This window comes from Bolinopsis microptera, chromosome 10, assembly GCF_026151205.1.
Source record: "Bolinopsis microptera isolate Bmic1 chromosome 10, MBARI_Bmic_1.0, whole genome shotgun sequence".
Lineage (NCBI taxonomy): Eukaryota > Metazoa > Ctenophora > Tentaculata > Lobata > Bolinopsidae > Bolinopsis > Bolinopsis microptera.
The window spans coordinates 9,852,185-9,870,601 of record NC_087081.1 but is presented as its reverse complement, the minus strand read 5'-3'; the positions used below and the strand labels follow the sequence as shown (position 1 = coordinate 9,870,601).

The 18,417-nt window shown below is 37.1% G+C and overlaps 1 protein-coding gene across 4 annotated transcripts in view; it reads right to left on the bottom strand.

The window, feature by feature from the left end:
* Positions 1–7,457: 7,457 nt before the first annotated feature.
* Positions 7,458–18,417, bottom strand: part of LOC134822471 (serine/threonine-protein phosphatase with EF-hands 2-like) — a 109,184-nt gene continuing 98,224 nt past the window's right edge. For all 4 annotated transcript variants that reach the window (XM_063833571.1, XM_063833570.1, XM_063833572.1 and 1 more), the window contains 7 exons: positions 13,096–13,173; positions 10,396–10,581; positions 10,030–10,172; positions 9,773–9,879; positions 9,491–9,596; positions 9,224–9,360; positions 7,458–8,896 (listed from right to left, as the gene is read on the bottom strand). In XM_063833571.1, coding sequence (XP_063689641.1) covers positions 8,700–8,896; positions 9,224–9,360; positions 9,491–9,596; positions 9,773–9,879; positions 10,030–10,172; positions 10,396–10,581; positions 13,096–13,173 — 954 coding nt within the window. In that variant the 3' untranslated portion in view covers positions 7,458–8,699. The remainder of the gene's footprint in view (positions 8,897–9,223; positions 9,361–9,490; positions 9,597–9,772; positions 9,880–10,029; positions 10,173–10,395; positions 10,582–13,095; positions 13,174–18,417) is intronic.

Genomic DNA, 18,417 nt, shown 5'->3' with positions numbered 1-18,417 from the left:
ATTTCCTACGATCTTGTACTACTCTTAAACGGCCCCCCTCCACACTAAGAATCAGTGGTGCTAACGCTATTAAAGATGACCTCAAATTGTTCCATTTTTCTCAATTAGAGACTAGACTCCTTGGTTATGCTATCAAGAACAAGCTCAATGAGGTCAGATCCCTTAGCCAGAAGGTAAACTCAGAAGAATCGGACCAAACCCCCATGCCACTAAAGGAACGGACCACCTTGAGAAAGCATTTTGACAAGAAAATCAGTTTCTACAAACTCCAAGAGAAAGAGAAGTGGGACCATTGGCCACGCAAGACCCCGGATATACTTAGAGTTTTGAGTGACCGAAAAGACAAAAACTATAAAAGACGTGAGAACCAAAGACACCGAAGAATAGAAAAAGAAGCTCGAAAGGCCTTAGACGAAGGAAGTGTCGTGGTACTAGTGGATGTGGGAGAAGAAATTCCACTTGAAGCGATAGCAGTGTTAAACAAAGGGCTAGGTTTTGTACCAACCCCAAAGGTTGACACGGAGGAGGCTCGTTTGGACATGCGCTTAACAATAAACAGAATCGTAACTGCCTCAACAAGAAGCCTCAACAGCTCACCTACAACATCATGTGAGGACCTATCAACGCTTGATTTGGAACAGACCGCCCCAACTGGACTACCTCCACAACTATCAAGGAAGTACTACGGAAGAAAGCCCCCAAGTGAGGACCAACCCATCAATGAGATTATAAACACCATGGCAGCGGAATTAGATCAGCAACTCATTAGAGGATCTAAAACTAATCTACAGCCTGGAAATCTCAACAAGATGGAGTCCCGTGGCCTCAAATGGTTAGAAAGAATGATCAAACATGAGAAACTTGCAATAGTTGCAGCTGACAAAGGTGGAGCCGTGTTACTAGTGGACCCAGCCATGCTAAAGCGAAGAACACAGGAAAAGCTCGACAACCCCCTATTGTATAAAAAGCTCGCTAAAGACCCTACGCAAGACCTACACCAGGAACTATTTGATTTATGGATCGAGGGAAAAAAGAAAAACTTTGTTACACCAAAAGAAGCTAAAGACATCATGGGTATTACCAACAATCTAAACAGTGATGGTACAGTTACTAACAACAAGAGTACTTCTTCCCACTTCAAACCTGGTAAAGCTTATTTCTACCCCACCCTAAAGATCCACAAGCTTCAAAAGGAAGACCTTAAACCAGGAGTCGAACCCCCCTTCAGGCTCATCACGGCACTCCAGGATGGAATCACAAAACGCAGTGATGTTTTCCTCGCTAGCCAATACCTGAAGGATCTTGAAAAAGATTTCTGCTCTGACCTTTTGACTGATAGCACTGATGCCCTTCAATGGTTGGATTTCGTGGATAGTGAACATTCCCCAGTACAGAAGAAAGGCTTCAGATCATTTACCTACGACTTTAAGGCCCTCTATGATTCTCTAACACCACCCCTCGTCATAGAGGCCCTGAATTCCGCTATGTCATCATGCAGAGAAGATTGGTCTGAAGATTTCTGCAAATGGCTCACCAAATTGGTGGAATTGAGCCTTCGATCCTCTGCTGGGGTGTTCGATCAAAATTGGTTCATACAGCTCATCGGTATCCCTACGGGTGGATCACTATGTGTCCAAATCGCAAACATAGCAGTCTACTACCTAATGAACAAATGTGTTTATAGTAACCCAGAGCTCATGAATAAGATCGTATCAGCCAGGCGTTACATTGACGACGGAGCAGGTTTGTTTGAGGGAACTACAGATGAGTTCAAAATTTGGATTGCAGATGTTAACAAAGCACTCCTCTCCCATGGCCTAATCATTGATGAATACCAAATAGAAGATCCTGGTAAATACGTATCTTTCCTTGACATAATGTTCACCTTCGATTCCTTAGGATCCCTCCAAACGGATTTGTTCATAAAGCCAACAGACTCTCGTTCATATCTACATTTTAAAAGCTCCCACCCTAACCATATCTATTCCGGTATCGTGTACTCTCAATGCCTTAGACTCAGAAGGATCATCAACTGCCAAGAACGCCTGAAAGAACATCTCAACAACCTCAAAAAAGCCTTCCTTGCCGCATGTTACCCTAGAAAAATGATTGAGAACATCAGTAATAAGGTCCTTAACACAGCAAGATCACTGTCACGCAAAGTTCAGGCTCCTGATGACCAGACATCATTACATCTTCCAATCAGGGTCATATCTACTTATGGTAGTGATGATGATCTGGTGTCTGTGACTAAGAAGTATGAAGAACACCTCTCAAGAACGAGGAGTTTCAGTGAAAGTGACACTGCTGAAACATCCCAAGAGACCTCCACAACATCCGCCACGCCTAGGAAGACAATTTTCAGTTACACAAAGAAAACAGGGCCAAGCCTAAAATCTCGCCTCGTCAAATTGAAAGAACTTGCTTTAGGAGCTCAACATGGCCCAACCAGCAAATGCAATGTGCCAAGATGCAAATGTTGTGAACTTGTCAAAGGCACCCGTGAATTCAAAGTGAACGGCAAGAAGGTTAAAGCTTCCCCTGGAAACTGCCAGAGCTACAACATCATTTATCTATTCCAATGTAGTGTCTGTGGAAAGGCTTACGTCGGTCGCACAACTCGATCTCTACGGGTTAGGACTGGAGAACATAGGGTCAAATATTATAAACTTTTAAATGGTGATAAGGTAGATGAAACAAGTGATGAATATAGTTTGGGTTTACATTAGTTGGATCATGGTTTTAGACAAAGGGAAGATTTTAACAAAATTTTTAATGTGTCAATTATTGATAATTCTAGTCCTAAAACTTTGGATGTCCGTGAACATAAATATATTCAACTACTCAAGACTTTAAAACCTTTGGGAATTAACACTATAAATCCTTTTGGCCTTCCATTACTCCTAACATCTTAATTTTAACTTTATAACCGTTTTAAGAGTGTTCAGATTTTTAAAGGAATTTTGGGTTTTACTAACTTTTTACAATTTCTAGGGCTTATGTCACTGAAGATGACGCCTTGCAACATGTTTGACGATAGCCTGTAGATTGATAGTTTGATCTCAGTATTTACAACAATTCATCTAGTTTGATTGATTCAAAGGGAAACAAATTCCTCTGTTCTCCACGTTTCATGCTACCCTGTTCATTATTAGCCGAAAATATTTTGGACTTATCGAGAATGACTCGGACCGAACATTTTTTTAAGTCAAAACTTTTTCGAGTCCATCCCCTTTGCATGTACTGTAATTAATTATGAATCTCTAATATCCTGTGGTTAACGTTTTTCAGTTTCAGTTCTTTTATTTATTTCGATTTAGTAATTCCTGATTGCTAAAATCTGCCGAGATTTACTGAACTCCAACTACAAATGTAAGTGATTTATTTTAGTATTCTTGAAAACAAAAATTCACGAAGTTTTTTTAAAAAGCATTTTTCTCCACGTTTCATGCAATTAAATAACTTTTGTCGAAAAAAAATTTCGAAATTTGTTCAGTCTTGAAAAAAAATGTAAGAGAAAAATTTTCGAAGCTTTTGTAAAAACTACTTTTCTCCGTGTTTTAAGCTATTCGGATTCCGATCATTTTGAGCCAATAAAAATATTTTAAATTTTTGCTAATTAGCTAATTGATAATTATCCAATTAATTGATTATCTGAGGTAAAAATTTTGCGTAATTTAACCTACAACTTTAGGTTAACCTAATTAACATCACGTGGAGCTTTCCTAGCACCAGTGGTGTGCGCCGCTGTGTTCTACCAAAATCGGCGGCGTGGCCAAAATTAGCGGCGGCGGCGTTCGGCGGCGTGGCCTGTGGACAATTGGCAGTTTCAGTTGTGACTCGACAAAATGGAAATTCATTGCTGAGGTAAAGGATTGACTTTTCACAATTTCATGAAACATTACATATTATGCTAGATTGAACTACTTGACGTTTTTTTAAGTAATTTTTTGAAAATTCAAATTTTAAAAATACCACGTTCACGCCGTTTGCGCCGCCGATAAATTGTTCGGCGCAGCGGCGTGGGCTAAAAACTCGGCGGCGGCGGCGGCGGCGTTCGGCGGCGGCGCACACCCCTGCCTAGCACTGTTTCATTACCTCTCCTCAGTAATATGAACAATAACAACGTCGGACAATGTCCTTGGCAACACAATTTACCGTAATATCTAGAGGCTGGAACAAGTTTGTCATGTTGGCGGGACTAGTTCATGAACTATGTTGTTGAGTGCCATAATTTCGTTGACTTTTTTCCGTCAAGTGACCCTTGAAAACATCATATATACTAGTAGTAGTAGTAGTAGAGTTTTCTGTGCCTCCGGCAGACCAAGGAGAACATTTCCGTCGTTAACTTACGGCACAATAAAGTTCTCAGAGTTGTCATATTCTGGACAAAAAGTTCGAAATGGAAAAATTTTTGAAAAAATTTCAACGGACTTTAACTTGGACGGACATTAATTGAACGGACTTTATTTGAACGGACATTAAGATGAACGCTAGGGCCTCCAGTGTTCAAGTAATGTCCGTCAAAATAAGGTCCGATAAGGTACTTCACGACAATCTGTTGTAAAACAGGGGTTCCAGAAAACCCACTTGCCGATACTGCTGAAACATGAAATTTTGTTTACAGTCGATTTGGACAAGGTCTAGACGCCCTGCGAAGTTTCAGATCTCTTACTCAATTTTAACATGGTTTTTAAGGCACCTGAATATGGCGATTTTGGGTATTTTACCTAATTTCGTATAACATGCTGGCGCGTATTTTGCGCAAATTTCTTAAAAACCTCCATATAACTATTTCTTATTCCTGTCATCTTTAACATTGAATTAGAATGTTTTGAACTTAAATATACCTGCTGAACTACTTTCGATGAGTCTTAATGCCTGGAAAACAATAAAGGGGATATAATAGTATAGGGGGTAAATAGTATTGTGAATATAAGGGCGACGGTAATGCTTGCCAGCATTGTGATACTTCACGACAATCTGTTGTAAAACAGGGGTTCCAGAAAACCCACTTCCCGATACTCCTGAAACATGAAATTTTTTTACAGTCGATTTGGACAAGGTCTAGACGCCCTGCAAAGTTTCATATCTCTAACTCAATTTTAACATGGTTTTTAAGGCACCTGAATATGGCGATTTTGGGTTTTTGCCTAATTTCGTATAACATGCTGGCGCGTACCTTATCGGACCTTATTTGGACGGACGTTACTTGAACGCTGGAGGCCCTAGCGTTCATCTTAATGTCCGTTCAAATAAAGTCCGTTCAATTAATGTCCGTCCAAGTTAAAGTCCGTTGAAATTTTTTCAAAAATTTTTCCATTTCGAACTTTTTGTCCAGAATATGACAACTCTGAGAACTTTATTGTGCCGTAAGTTAACGACGGAAATGTTCTCCTTGGTCTGCCGGAGGCACAGAAAACTCTACTACTACTACTACTAGTATATATGATGTTTTCAAGGGTCACTTGACGGAAAAAAGTCAACGAAATTATGGCACTCAACAACATAGTTCATGAACTAGTCCCGCCAACATGACAAACTTGTTCCAGCCTCTAGATATTACGGTAAATCGTGTTGCCAAGGACATTGTCCGACGTTGTCATAGTTCATATTACTCGGGGGCGGTGATGAAACAGTGCTAGGAAAGCTCCACGTGATGTTAAGGTTAACCTTAAGTTGTCTAAGATAAAACCACTTCACGCCGAACGGCTTGTAAAAGTTAACACTGAAATGCAGGACCGGGGTAGTTTGATTAAAAAAAATGTTTCCATAAAGCTAGAAATCACTGATGAGTTTAAGCATGGACTATTTCATGCACGAAAACCCATTTGATGAAGATGATATGTGATATTAAACACTAATCATGTACACATTTTTAAACATTTTTACTGCTTAATGACCGCTTTTCTTACTTACTCTATAAAAAATGGATTTAAAAATCATTTGCTGAAATTAAAAAAAAGTCAAAAAAACGTCAACAAAAATTCGGATTTTTGATGGTTTTGAATGCCTTCGAGCGTTCATATTAATGTCCGTTCATAATTGTGTCCGTTCATGTAATGTCCGTCCAAATAAGGTCCGATAAGGTATTTTGCGCAAATTTCTTAAAAACCTCCACATAACTATTTCTTATTCCTGTCATCTTTAACATTGAATTAGAATGTTTTGAACTTAAAAATGCCTGCTGAACTACTTTCGATGAGTCTTAATGCCTGGAAAACAATAAAGGGGATATACTAGTATAGGGGGTAAATAGTATTGTGAATATAAGGGCGACGGTAATGCTTGACAGCATTGTGATATGTAATTTTCTTTAAAGTGTGACAATTGAATCATATGTAATGTTCAAGTTGTAATGACATTTTGAAAGGAAAGGTAATGAATCGATAATCACATTTCAAAAATCCAATTAAGTATTATACGTTACTGTTTTATTCATTTGTCACATTATGGAGACAAAATTATCATGGCTTGAGTAGTAAAAGTACTTGCCTAGTTTACTCTGTTTAAAATCAGTGTTTTGTGATTATTGATTCCACTATTACTCTAATAACGAACTTCTCCATGACCATAAACAAGTGTCACAACAAATCACTGCAGATTTACTATGAATACCAACCTGATATAGAGCCAAAAAGTGATACATTCCCCTGATACAGCATCATTTCAATACATGCTCATTTATGTGATTTTTGACTCATTATGGCACTTTTAACCATCTAAATTCTCTAAATATTAGTTAGCATGCTATAATTGTGATCGATAGAGTTCATTATTACAATCATTCCGTTGATATTCATATCAAATTCATCATTCTAAAATAATTAGTCAGAATTAACCCTGTGTGTGATAATTGCATCATAACTCCACATTTAACCGGTGACTCTTTGCACTTTTAACACTCAACTATCTCAAAAAGGTTCAATAATCACATTGAGAAGCAGGACACACTCACAGAATGTAAATTCATCATTAGAGGTGCAAGAAATGAATATTTTGTGATTTCTGGCTCATATCTGCACAATTAACAGATATAAAGAGATGAATGATTTAATTATGTGACATTTGACTCTTTTTGGACCACATATTAAAATTTGGTTAAGTTTCATAGCATACTCCTTGAGATACAAGTATTTTAAAATGCTTCACACAATTTTGGCAGTGAAAAATCAATCTCTAGTGCCACCTTTTTATGAACGTGTCCTTATGCACATTATGCTACGAGATCGTAGCATGCAGAGCTACGAGCTGCAAATAGTTTGTACTTGTAGGTTTATAACTTATACCAGCAACCAGGACGCGCGCCGAGTTGGACTCGTCGATGGAACAGATATTTTACGAGTATCACCCGTTAAGAAATAGTTGGCATCGTACGCGTCATTCAATTAAATCCAATTAATATAGCTATCACTATCACTCAATCAGAATCACAGACAAATTGACAAGTCGATACATTTTTCGGATTTGAAAATTGATTGTAAAACTTGCAACTCATATTAAATAGAATATACAAATAAATTACAATTAATGTGCCTACTTTAATTTCTAAACGTTTTATGATATGTACACTTACATCGTAATATGGTACATAGTATAGACAATGCTTCAGACTGACCTCTCCAAAACCTCTTGACAACATGATAACGCCGAACCTTTTGGTTGGTTTATTACCCCCTTGATTTCCACCATCAACCCAATAAAACATGGTTCATTTGGACCTACAAAACGTGGTCCAAAATTGAAAGTTGAATATTTTATTCCCTTCATAGACCTGCGTTATAATGATTTAGAGAGGTCTGACTGTCATAGTGCTACAACCTATAAGCTTAGGTACCTTAACCTATAATAAGTGCCATAATTTTGGCAAAAATACTCAGCGACAAAAATCTGAGTATTGCACTACACACTCGATAGAAACTTGTAGTTCATCAAAGTAAGATATCTATGTTCAAGTTTCTTTTTCCTAGTGAAGATGTAAATAGAATTATTCTTTACAAAATAAGCAAAACTAACACACTTAATCATACCACAAAATGCAATACATAACACGAAAACCACAACATCATCAATAGACTCGGCCAATGGCCATGAACAGTATAAATTTACCTGTTATAGATCTTACAGCCACCAGCCCTGTTCTGCCTACAGTTCATTCCCAGTGTCAAATAATAAACATACTATTGGTCACAAAATAGCTTTATAAGGAACAACTTTATGAACAACTCTTCTACGAGGCAGTCAAATCCCAGCTAAGTCAAAATTATTGAAATTGATAAGTGAAAATGCTACAAATTGTTCGATGGTGCTCTCAGTGTCGATAGATTTTGTTCCGAAACATACAATAAATTATCATTAAGGAGGACAGGAACTTTAAGCATCTGAGGAAAATTAAACGATGTTAACTGAAACTATCTACATAAAAAGCAAGTATTTTCGATCATCATCAACTAATTCAGAACAAATCCTGCACAATCAAACAATGTACAATAGTTATCGCTTGCTATGCATCGTAATTTAGTAAATATTTCTACACCTAATGATCAAGCACATTAAGATGCAACATGAACAAACAAGCTGCATTCATTATTCATTCATACTTGGTCTATCTAATTCGGTAAACTTGACTTTTCACTTTGTCAGCATGAACATCGAACATTCAATTCTACATAATCATTAATAAATCGATAGTGTCATGGTCAAATATTCCCATTGGAAAACTTGTTGTCGACCATTCTGAAACTCTCCAAAAACTCGTTGAAGTTAATTTCCCCGTCCTTGTTGATGTCCATGGTGTCCACTAGGTTGTCCAGGTCATCAGGGGAGAGGGAGATTGAGCCGTTATGTTTGGCCAGGAGTTCACACCCTGCTCTTAACTCTTCACGTGATAACAGCCCTGAAATCATAAGGGGTTCCGTGAGAAACTTGAGATTATCTCACGATGTGCTCGTCAGTTTGTATTAGTGAAGTTTATTAAGCCTGCGTTCGCGTTCTTAGTTTCAGTTAGTTCGCTTGTTAGTTAATGATTCATTTAAAAAAGAAATATTGCATGTAGGTGAGTGGAGCACAGTTAAAAATTCGCATAGAGATGAAAATGTATAGTTCTCACTTGCGCCAAGCTAGTAATCGAAATCTTAGAGGGAAACAAAAATGTTCACTGCATCATTTTATATCAATTTTGTATTTCACGTTTCAGACTTTATTAAATTCGCTAGATTGAAACCTGAGTTGTCGGTATCAAGGAGCCTGAATATTGTTTCCAGAATGTTTCTTTGTCGATATATCGTCTCAGTTACTTGCTTATTTGCGATACTCCCCTCAATCGTACCGTCCGTGAAACAGCTATCGTATTTTATCTTCCTGAAAATTGACAAAAATTTGCAAACAGGCCACTTAGACTGTTTGCAACATAATTGGTAACAACGGAACAGTTTGAACAAAACAATGTTCTGTAGTATCGAAACTAAAAATCCAACAATTTTCAACCCACCCTTCATCATCCACTTCGACAAGTTTTGACCGGAGAGTCCTCCACGGTAGGTCGAGGTTTAGAACACTACTCATTGACTCTGTCCACTCCATCATTGTTATGAGACCTGGACAAAACTTGTTCAGTGAGATTTAATACGAGGCATTTCTCAGTTAACCGGCCACTGTAAACCAATCAAATGCCCAGATTTCTGTTCAGCGACGAATAATTCAACTCAATTACGACAATTACAAGCTAACTATAGGTTATTACAGCTTATTATAGCTGGGGCCTCGTGCCTACCTGTTTTCTCCGTATCGTGACTTTCGAACGCGTCCAGTAGTCGTCCTTTATTCGAAAATATTTGAGTTCTCAGATCTCGCAAAGCAGAACTCTCAACCTTACTTACCCTGAAAAATTGTCATGGTAAAAATCATTTCAGGTGAAAACAGGCGTGCTGAAGATAAACACGTTAAACTTAAGTAAATGTTTTACGGATTGATTGAGGCGAAATATAGACATAAACAGGATATAATATTAGAATATTGAATAAAGCAAACCTTGAATATAGTGGCAACTGTTTGGTGTTTTCAGTAGCCGAAAATTGGATGAACTGAGGCTTGTGACTTGGTCCCAGTTTTATGTAGGCTCCCAAATTACTCCCGGCTTCGTAGTAATTACTTGCACTGAATATTGTCACTACCTGTAGAGAAGATACGTTCATAATCCGAACATAGCCTGTTTTAAATCGCTTAACTAACTTTGCATGGTATTAAGTATTAACACCAGTTTAATGATGAGCCTCGAATCCGGCATAATTTGATTATCAATCTACGATTTAGAAGAAGATCAGTAGATTTTCGATTGATATTTCAATTAAAATTAAGATTTAACTCTCTTATTCCCACCAAATAATTGCTACATACCAGACCGTCGTGGGTCACGTCATAACCATCAGGCTTACACTCGTGTGACCGAATCAGCAGTTTGAAGTTGTGTTTATCCAGAATGTCTTTTGAAATGTCCGGTCCGAAGTATGTGCCGCCTCCCCGAAAAGTGTTGGGTTCACATCCAACTGCAGCTTTAGGGTCACTCCACAACAGGTCTAACATCTGAGGCAGAAGGAATAAGTTGGGTATGGAATAAACTATAGCATCAACCACGGCCATGGTTACAGTTCAGATGGAGCAGCTACAATAAGGATCGACCTCTTGTTAAAGACTAGTTGACCTTCAAAAAGTAGTGTCCGACGAACCAGATTTTAACTGGTGACCTAAGTCCTAAGGATTATATCAGGTTGACATCTATACACTCCTCCGCTCTGCCAACTGAGCTACCATGGGGGATTGGAACCACATGTATTTTTCAAAAATTTCCCGTAGTAATAGCACGAACACAGAAAATGGTGATATGATTTATCATTCAGATTTTCGGAAATCGGTACACATTCGACACGGACAGAAGTTCGACAAGCACTCAAGTTCGATAAACTCTAAATAGTCGGATCCCAACCGTTCTAAAAGGCTATCTCGTTAGCTTTTCGTGTTAAAAGCGATTTCTCAACGGTTATCACCTCTCTAGATGATTCTTAAAACATTTGGACTTCATTGCATTTTTGAAATAATGCAATGAGGGCGTTTTCGGCCACACCCTTTTTCAGGGTTTCGCGGTCACTCGAATTTTTGTATTTCAGCCCAGGAAGGTCTTTAAGACTATTCCGATCATACACCAAAATGTGCCTAATAGCCACATTTATATACAACTTATTAAGCAACATATATATGTTGCTTAATAAGTTGTATATAAATGTGGCTATTAGGCACATTTTACCTTAAAATGCTTCTTTTCGGAAATATGGCCGAAAAACGGTTTTTGGCTCGACACAGTTCATAATTTCCGTGATTTTTGGCATTTCCGCCTAGGAATGTCGTAGAGACTATTCTGATACACTAAAATGTACATAATGGCCACACTTATATACAACTTATGAAGCAACATATACCCTAAAAGGCTTATTTTCGGAAATGTGGCTGAAAAACGGATTTTTGCCGAGCGAACAATGACAATATTCACAAATGGGCTATTGGACTGTTAACTAGAAAGGTCTCAAAGACTCATGAGCAACACAGCATTTGTCACAAGATGTAAGATGACTCACTTTGTGTCCAGAAACACCTACAAAAATTGGAGAATGATCTACTTTATTGGGCATCTCTCTTAATGGGCCAGGCCAGCAGCATATTTGTGTCTTACGAAATGGCAATTTTTCAAAATTACGGTTTCTTTAGTAAAGGTCAATGGGTCAGTTGCTAACAGCAAATTGTTTGCAATTGCCGACTCATGCACATCATATACTCAAAAACGCTCACTTTAGGAGTCATTAGTAAATAAGTTTAACTATACTGCATGATTTGTGAAAACTCCAACAATTTTTCATTGACACCAATTTAGCCAAAATGTAATGACCAAAATTCAACTTTTTATTTATTCATGCCATGAAACCATAATATATGTACCAAGAATACCGGACCTAAAATAAATCGGCACTGGATCCGGGCCAGATTGTCGCTTGACCACTGACCAGTACCCCACTTTATAATCATAATTGACTTCACTCTCTCGACCAATATTGGTCTGTAATCCCTGGATTGAGATCTGTTGGATGCAGTTTAACGCCCTCATTGTATTTATTTCAAAAATGCAATGAAGTCCAAATGTTTTAAGAATCATCTAGAGAGGTGATAACCGTTGAGAAATCGCTTTTAACACGAAAAGCTAACGAGATTCCGTTTCGTCTCAGACTAAAAGTTAGACTCTGTCGAACTTTAGTGTGCTACTTGGACTGTAGTTCGACAGTCGATTCGACTGAGTCGAAAGAGCGGTCCAGAAATTGTTGTTGTACATACGCGGTAATTTAAATCCGAGTTCGTGCATGTCAAAGATAGTGAAAGTCAGCGAAATTCAAAATTTAATCCTACAATGCGCGCTGCGCTTAGGTCGATCGATCTATAGTTCATGTCACAGTAAATGTTTAAAAAAGTCATCGCATCAGCAGAATCTCGATGCGCGCTACGTTTACATTGACAAAATGTCAAAAGTGTGACAATGCCAGTATGATAATTCCGACCGATCTGTTGTGTATCATGAAATTTCAGATTAGATTAACATCTACAGGAATCTGGATGGAGCCCGGTCCTTTGCTTTAATACATTACTGTGCTGCTGTAACTTTCTCTTTGTGCTTTACGAAGCAGCCATATCTACATATCTACCTTCTGCCTTTCACCTTCGTCCTTTATTATTTTGTGGGCTCAGGGCTGTTCCTTTAGTCTTTGATAAGATTTACTACAGTTAACCTTTCTGTGGACATATTATGATGTGTGTGTGTGTGTGTGTGTGTGTGTGTGTGTGTGTGATTGAATCTGATAAATTAACATGCAGATACTTGCAACTCAATTTGAAGGAAGGCCACACAGGTCACACATTGTATTAAGTTTATCTAACTTTAACAAGCATTCCAGCACCATAATTAATACATTATGTATCATAATTAATGCATTATGTATCATAATTAATACATTATGTATCATAATTAATACATTGTGTATCATAATTAATGAAACATACCTGTCTCCATTCAATAAGATCGATCTCGTCTTCACCGTCATCATTAATTTTAGTTGGAGGACGTAAAATTGAGGCATACTGAAAAGAGCAATAGTTACTTTCGACTTTATTACATTGCACAGAAATTAAATTTCATAGTTCATTATTTTCAGTGTTCCTCAGCATTTGAGATATTTAATTTGTCCTTTGGCTTTATCTGACAAATTGTCAGCGTTACTTAACACTATTAAAAGTGTATTTGATAATATTAGAAATAAGATTTGTCGAATGTTGCCAACAGTTACAACCCTGACAGGGTCATAATATGGTGGGGTTAACGAGGTTAACTCAGAAACTCAATCCTAGATTATTAAGGTGGTGAGTGTTCTAGTGTTAATTGTGAGGAATGTAATTAATGTTACAGATTAATAAATATGCGTAGAATTCATGGTATGTATCTTGTTCTAAGGTTGAAAGCAACGAACATTTTGCAATCAATTTAATAAGTGAATACTGAATAGATGATAAGTTAATTTATTTAGAGCACCCACTCAAACCACTCCATATGTCTCCGAATCTTGTTTTGAGATTTTATAGTCGATACAATTGTAATTTGACTTATAATTAATAATTCTTGGTATAACTCCCACTACTATAGTAATCAGCTATATCCACTACTTGAGACACTCAATTCCACAACCAAGCTGCACTTTTAAGTGATCCAATGTTGTTTCACTTATTCTAGGTGTGGTTTCACCAACTTATAAAATCGCAACCTTTAATAAGTGGAAACACTATTGGCTTGAAGCAAGGTGTCTCTTCAAAGGTCACACACTCTAAGCTTGCTATAGAAACTGTTGGATTAAGAATATGATTAGAAGATGAGATAATAAGCTAATAAGTATGGTCAGAGCGCTTCATAAGCAAATTCATTTCAGGTGTCACCATTTAATGTCCTCCAAGATGTCAATATTCTAATATTTCCATCGTGTACTGATATAAGATATTGTTCATCGTTAGATCATGGGAATAATGAGAAAAGTTCCATTCTCACTAGATGCTATGTAAAGTAATTGTAATTTTACAGCTAGATTTAGTCTTACATTCTTTACATATCATCGGGTGATTTTCCCACAATAATGAAAGTGACAATCGCGAATTAGGAAGAAATACTTAATTTATAAGTTTTTCACACGGCCCGGATCATTGTACCTAGTTTTCCGAGGAAATAGCCTTCCTTCACTGCAAGGTAAAGTATATAATATTTACAAAACCAGATTCTCAGAAACTTCAAACCTTATTCACCTCATGACTGACTTAATCACACCCTCACCGCTCAGATTAATATTAGTTATATTACTGACGTTATCATTTCAACGTTATCATTTCAACGTTATCATTTCAACGTTATCATTTCAACGTTATCATTTCAACGTTATCATTTCAAAGTTATCATTTCAAAGTTATCATTTCAAAGTTATCATTTCAACGCTTTATACAGACGTAATAGCAGTTTAATACTGGCATTCCTAGACTCCCTGGCATTCCTAGACTCCGACGCTCTACAAGTATTCTCATAGCTAAACATCTAGGTCACTGGTCAGGGCATATGTTATAATAATAAAATATAATATCTTATCCCGCTACAATAATACAAGTTGAAACACAGTGCAATTTCTCAGTTACCGACGCCCACAAACCTACTTAACAGCGATAGTACAGACAGTTTAGGGATATGAGTATTATCAACAAACAATCCGGGTTATATTTCCAGACATGTTAGGTATGTCAGCAAACAATCCGGGTTATATTTCCAGACATGTTAGGTATGTCAACAAACAATCTGGGTTATATTTCCAGACATGTTAGGTATGTCAGCAAACAATCTGGGTTATATTTCCAGACATGTTAGGTATGTCAGCAAACAATCTGGGTTATATTTCCAGACATGTTAGGTATGCCAACAAACAATCCGGGTTATATTTTCAGACATGTTAGGTATGTCAGCAAACAATCCGGGTTATATTTCCAGACATGTTAGGTATGTCAACAAACAATGTCAACAATCTGGGATAACTTGACAACGGTAAACTGTCTGGTATTATTATTCTGTGGAATGACAACTTCAGGCTGACAAAAACCGTTAAAACGGCTTGATCCGTGCTGTTATATAATCTTAAAACTATACTGAAAGGTTCTGGAATTTCTAACCGCTGGTTACTAGATGTCAGAAAATAGTTGTATCTGCCATTGGACCCTGTAATCCTATGATGAGGACCCGGCAATAGCCGTTGGATCACAAGCAGAAACTATTTGTCGAACTATAGCACGCTACTTGGACTCTAGTTCGACACGTACCGAAGTTCGACAGGGGTGATATCTGGCGAACTTAAGTTGTCGACCTATAGTGCTTGTCGAACTAGAGTACGTGAAATTAGAGTACTAGAAGTACTAGTGCTTTACAAAAATTGTCCTGTTTGCCACTCGGTTCTGATCTAGCTAACAGGAAAATAGATTGATATCCGACTGTTTCCGGTTTTGCAGCCAAATCTCTAGACTGGTACTCGGTTACTAGTCATTTGTGATAATATAAAGTGCGGTATGTGGTAGATACAGGTTGAGTTGAAAATAGTGTGTGGAAAGTAAATGGCTCTAATTTTTTTGACAAATGAAATGTCCACTTAATTTTTGCATATTTAGGTAATGAAAATATATACTTTTAATAATAATACAATTAAAATACTTAACAATTAATAATTTGCTCAACCCATCGTCCTTTATTAGCTAGGACATATTGATAACGTGTAAGACAATTGTCTATAGCCGACTTTGTATTCTATTTTGAAAATCTTGGACCTCGTTTTTTGATGATTTTTTGAGGTCGACGATTTTCAAAATCGAATAAAATTTTTTAAAAGGCCTATCTCAAAATTTTGTCTGGCTCATCTCTTTTAAATGATCCCTAGAACATATCACAGTGGGCTGTGAGTGGGGGTCATGCTAGCATAGGGTATTTTAGACCATCACACATGCCCCTAACTTTGTTTCTAAGGTAATTTGGGTACAAAAATACGATTCCAATCATTTACAGGGCCGAAAATGTCTCAGAAAAAAATTTTGGGCCGATTTTGAGCAATCTTGTAGTACAAAAATAGGAGGCTGATCCCAGGAAAAGTTGTTTTTTTAGAGGTTTAATCAATTTTAAAGCTCTTTTATGAACTGTAAACGAAGGACAGCTATCTTAGGAACTCAAATCTTTTTGAATTATGAAAAAATATTGATCAGAACAAAAGTTGTGCCTATTTATATGACCAAAATTTTCTGAAACACCAAAATTGTTCCTGTTATTTTCAAAAATTTCGTTTAAAATCACGATTTTTTGGATTTTTATCAATTTTAACTATAATAATTGTGATATTTTGATTTTTCATCCATATGCATCTGGTCTAGGGTGCAAAAAATGCCACAAACATGGAGAATAACTAAAATATGTCAATTTAATAGCAAAATTGAGCTCATAAATTATCTAAAAATGCAGCAAATTTTACCCAATTTTTGAGTTTCTTAATTTTGTAAACAGAGTTGCCCAAAACTGCCCAAAGTGATTCTTATTGCATCTGATAGGGAATTGTCTAAGCTTTCTGATGATACCATGCATTTTACCGAACTATTGCAAACCAACAACGATTTTTGTCGTTAAATACCCCAAAAATTGCCTAAAATACACGCCATAAAAAAGGCGCGGTCAAAAATCAGGTGAAAATGTTAAAGTCACACAGTTTTTTTTAGATGGCTGAGTATTCTTAAGTACTATACTGTATTTCAATTATTAAAAACTGCCTTGATCAAGCATTTTAGCCCAAAATAATAAATATTAGGCAATTTTTGGCTAAAAAAGGCAAAATTTCTTGACAGTGAAAAATGCTATTTTTTCACGCGACGCCATTTTGGCATCTTGCAAAGTTTTTAATTACGGTTTTTTGCATGAAATCGGGCTAGCGTTTTACAATAAGGAAAGCTTATTTTCAAAGAAATTTAAGAAAGTCGATTTTAGGCCTATGCTAGCATGGTAGCCCACTGTGCATATCCTGAAAGTTTCAGGGTGATTGCTTTAAAAATGTAGGAGAATAATATAGATTTTTAGACTCGATTTTCAGGGCACACGATTTGAGAACCCCATTAGGACGAATTTAAGATTTTTGGAAAACTGCCAAAAATCAACCAAATTATGAGTTAGAATCAAATGAGAGGCAAGAATGAAATATGTAAAGTTTATGAACTGATAGCAATTCACCTTTCAAAATTTGCTCCTTCATAAAAAAAATTATCGATTTTTACTTTCCACACACTATTTTCAACTCACCCTGTATTTATAATGCGTACTCTACAATCTAGATCTATAAAACGGAGTACGGGTTACCACGATAGTCTTTTATCCCGCCGCTAAATCTACAATTCTGCTAACTTACAATTGAGTATGAGGTCAATTAAATGTTCATAAATATGGATTATAAAGATTACATTCACACATAGTTGAACAGCATGAGACAAGTGGAAAACACTACAGCTCGTGTCGAACTAGAGTGCGTGTTGAACTTGAGTGCGTCTACCGCTCTGATCTAGCAATCCTTTTTTATTTTTTCCCACACATATTATATAAGGACTAGTGTAATCCGGCCTTCGGCCGGGATTTCACTGCCGCAGTTAAAAAGGGTAGGAGCATTTACCCGTTGAGTCAGAACCCGCATTAGGTGAGCAATTCTATTCGGAGTGCCCTCACGTATCCAATGGTATCTTAAACAATAGTAATAGTATCTGAAACAATAATCAATAGAAATTAACCCTTAACACCACACCCGCCTATCATATTTGTGAACACGCATAGCATTGTCGTATGAAAGTATGAACTCTCTCTCTGCAGTCCAAACAGTGCCCCCTCCCCTAATAAGATTATAGTATAGACAGCGAATCTTACCCGGGTAACTCAATTACACTAATTATGCAGCTACATATATATATGCGAGCCCCGTAACTCTTACCGTTCTGCTCAAGCCATATTATGTAACATTTGTGGTACAAAACCATCAATTAAACCACCTACCAACGACCGATTTATAAAACCTTTATCATTTAACTTCGTCAGAGTTTTGTCGGCACTTTACCGAAAAAATCAGTCCCGCAACTCTTACCGTTTTCTTGATTAAGCCGCTCGGAAATTACAAACAGACAGACAGACACACATTCTGGGATTATTAGTTAGATTATATCTTATGTCCAGCAAGTGACCCGAAGTTCAGCGAAGTTGAACTTCTAGATCTCTTGTGTTGAATTCTAATTTAAAGC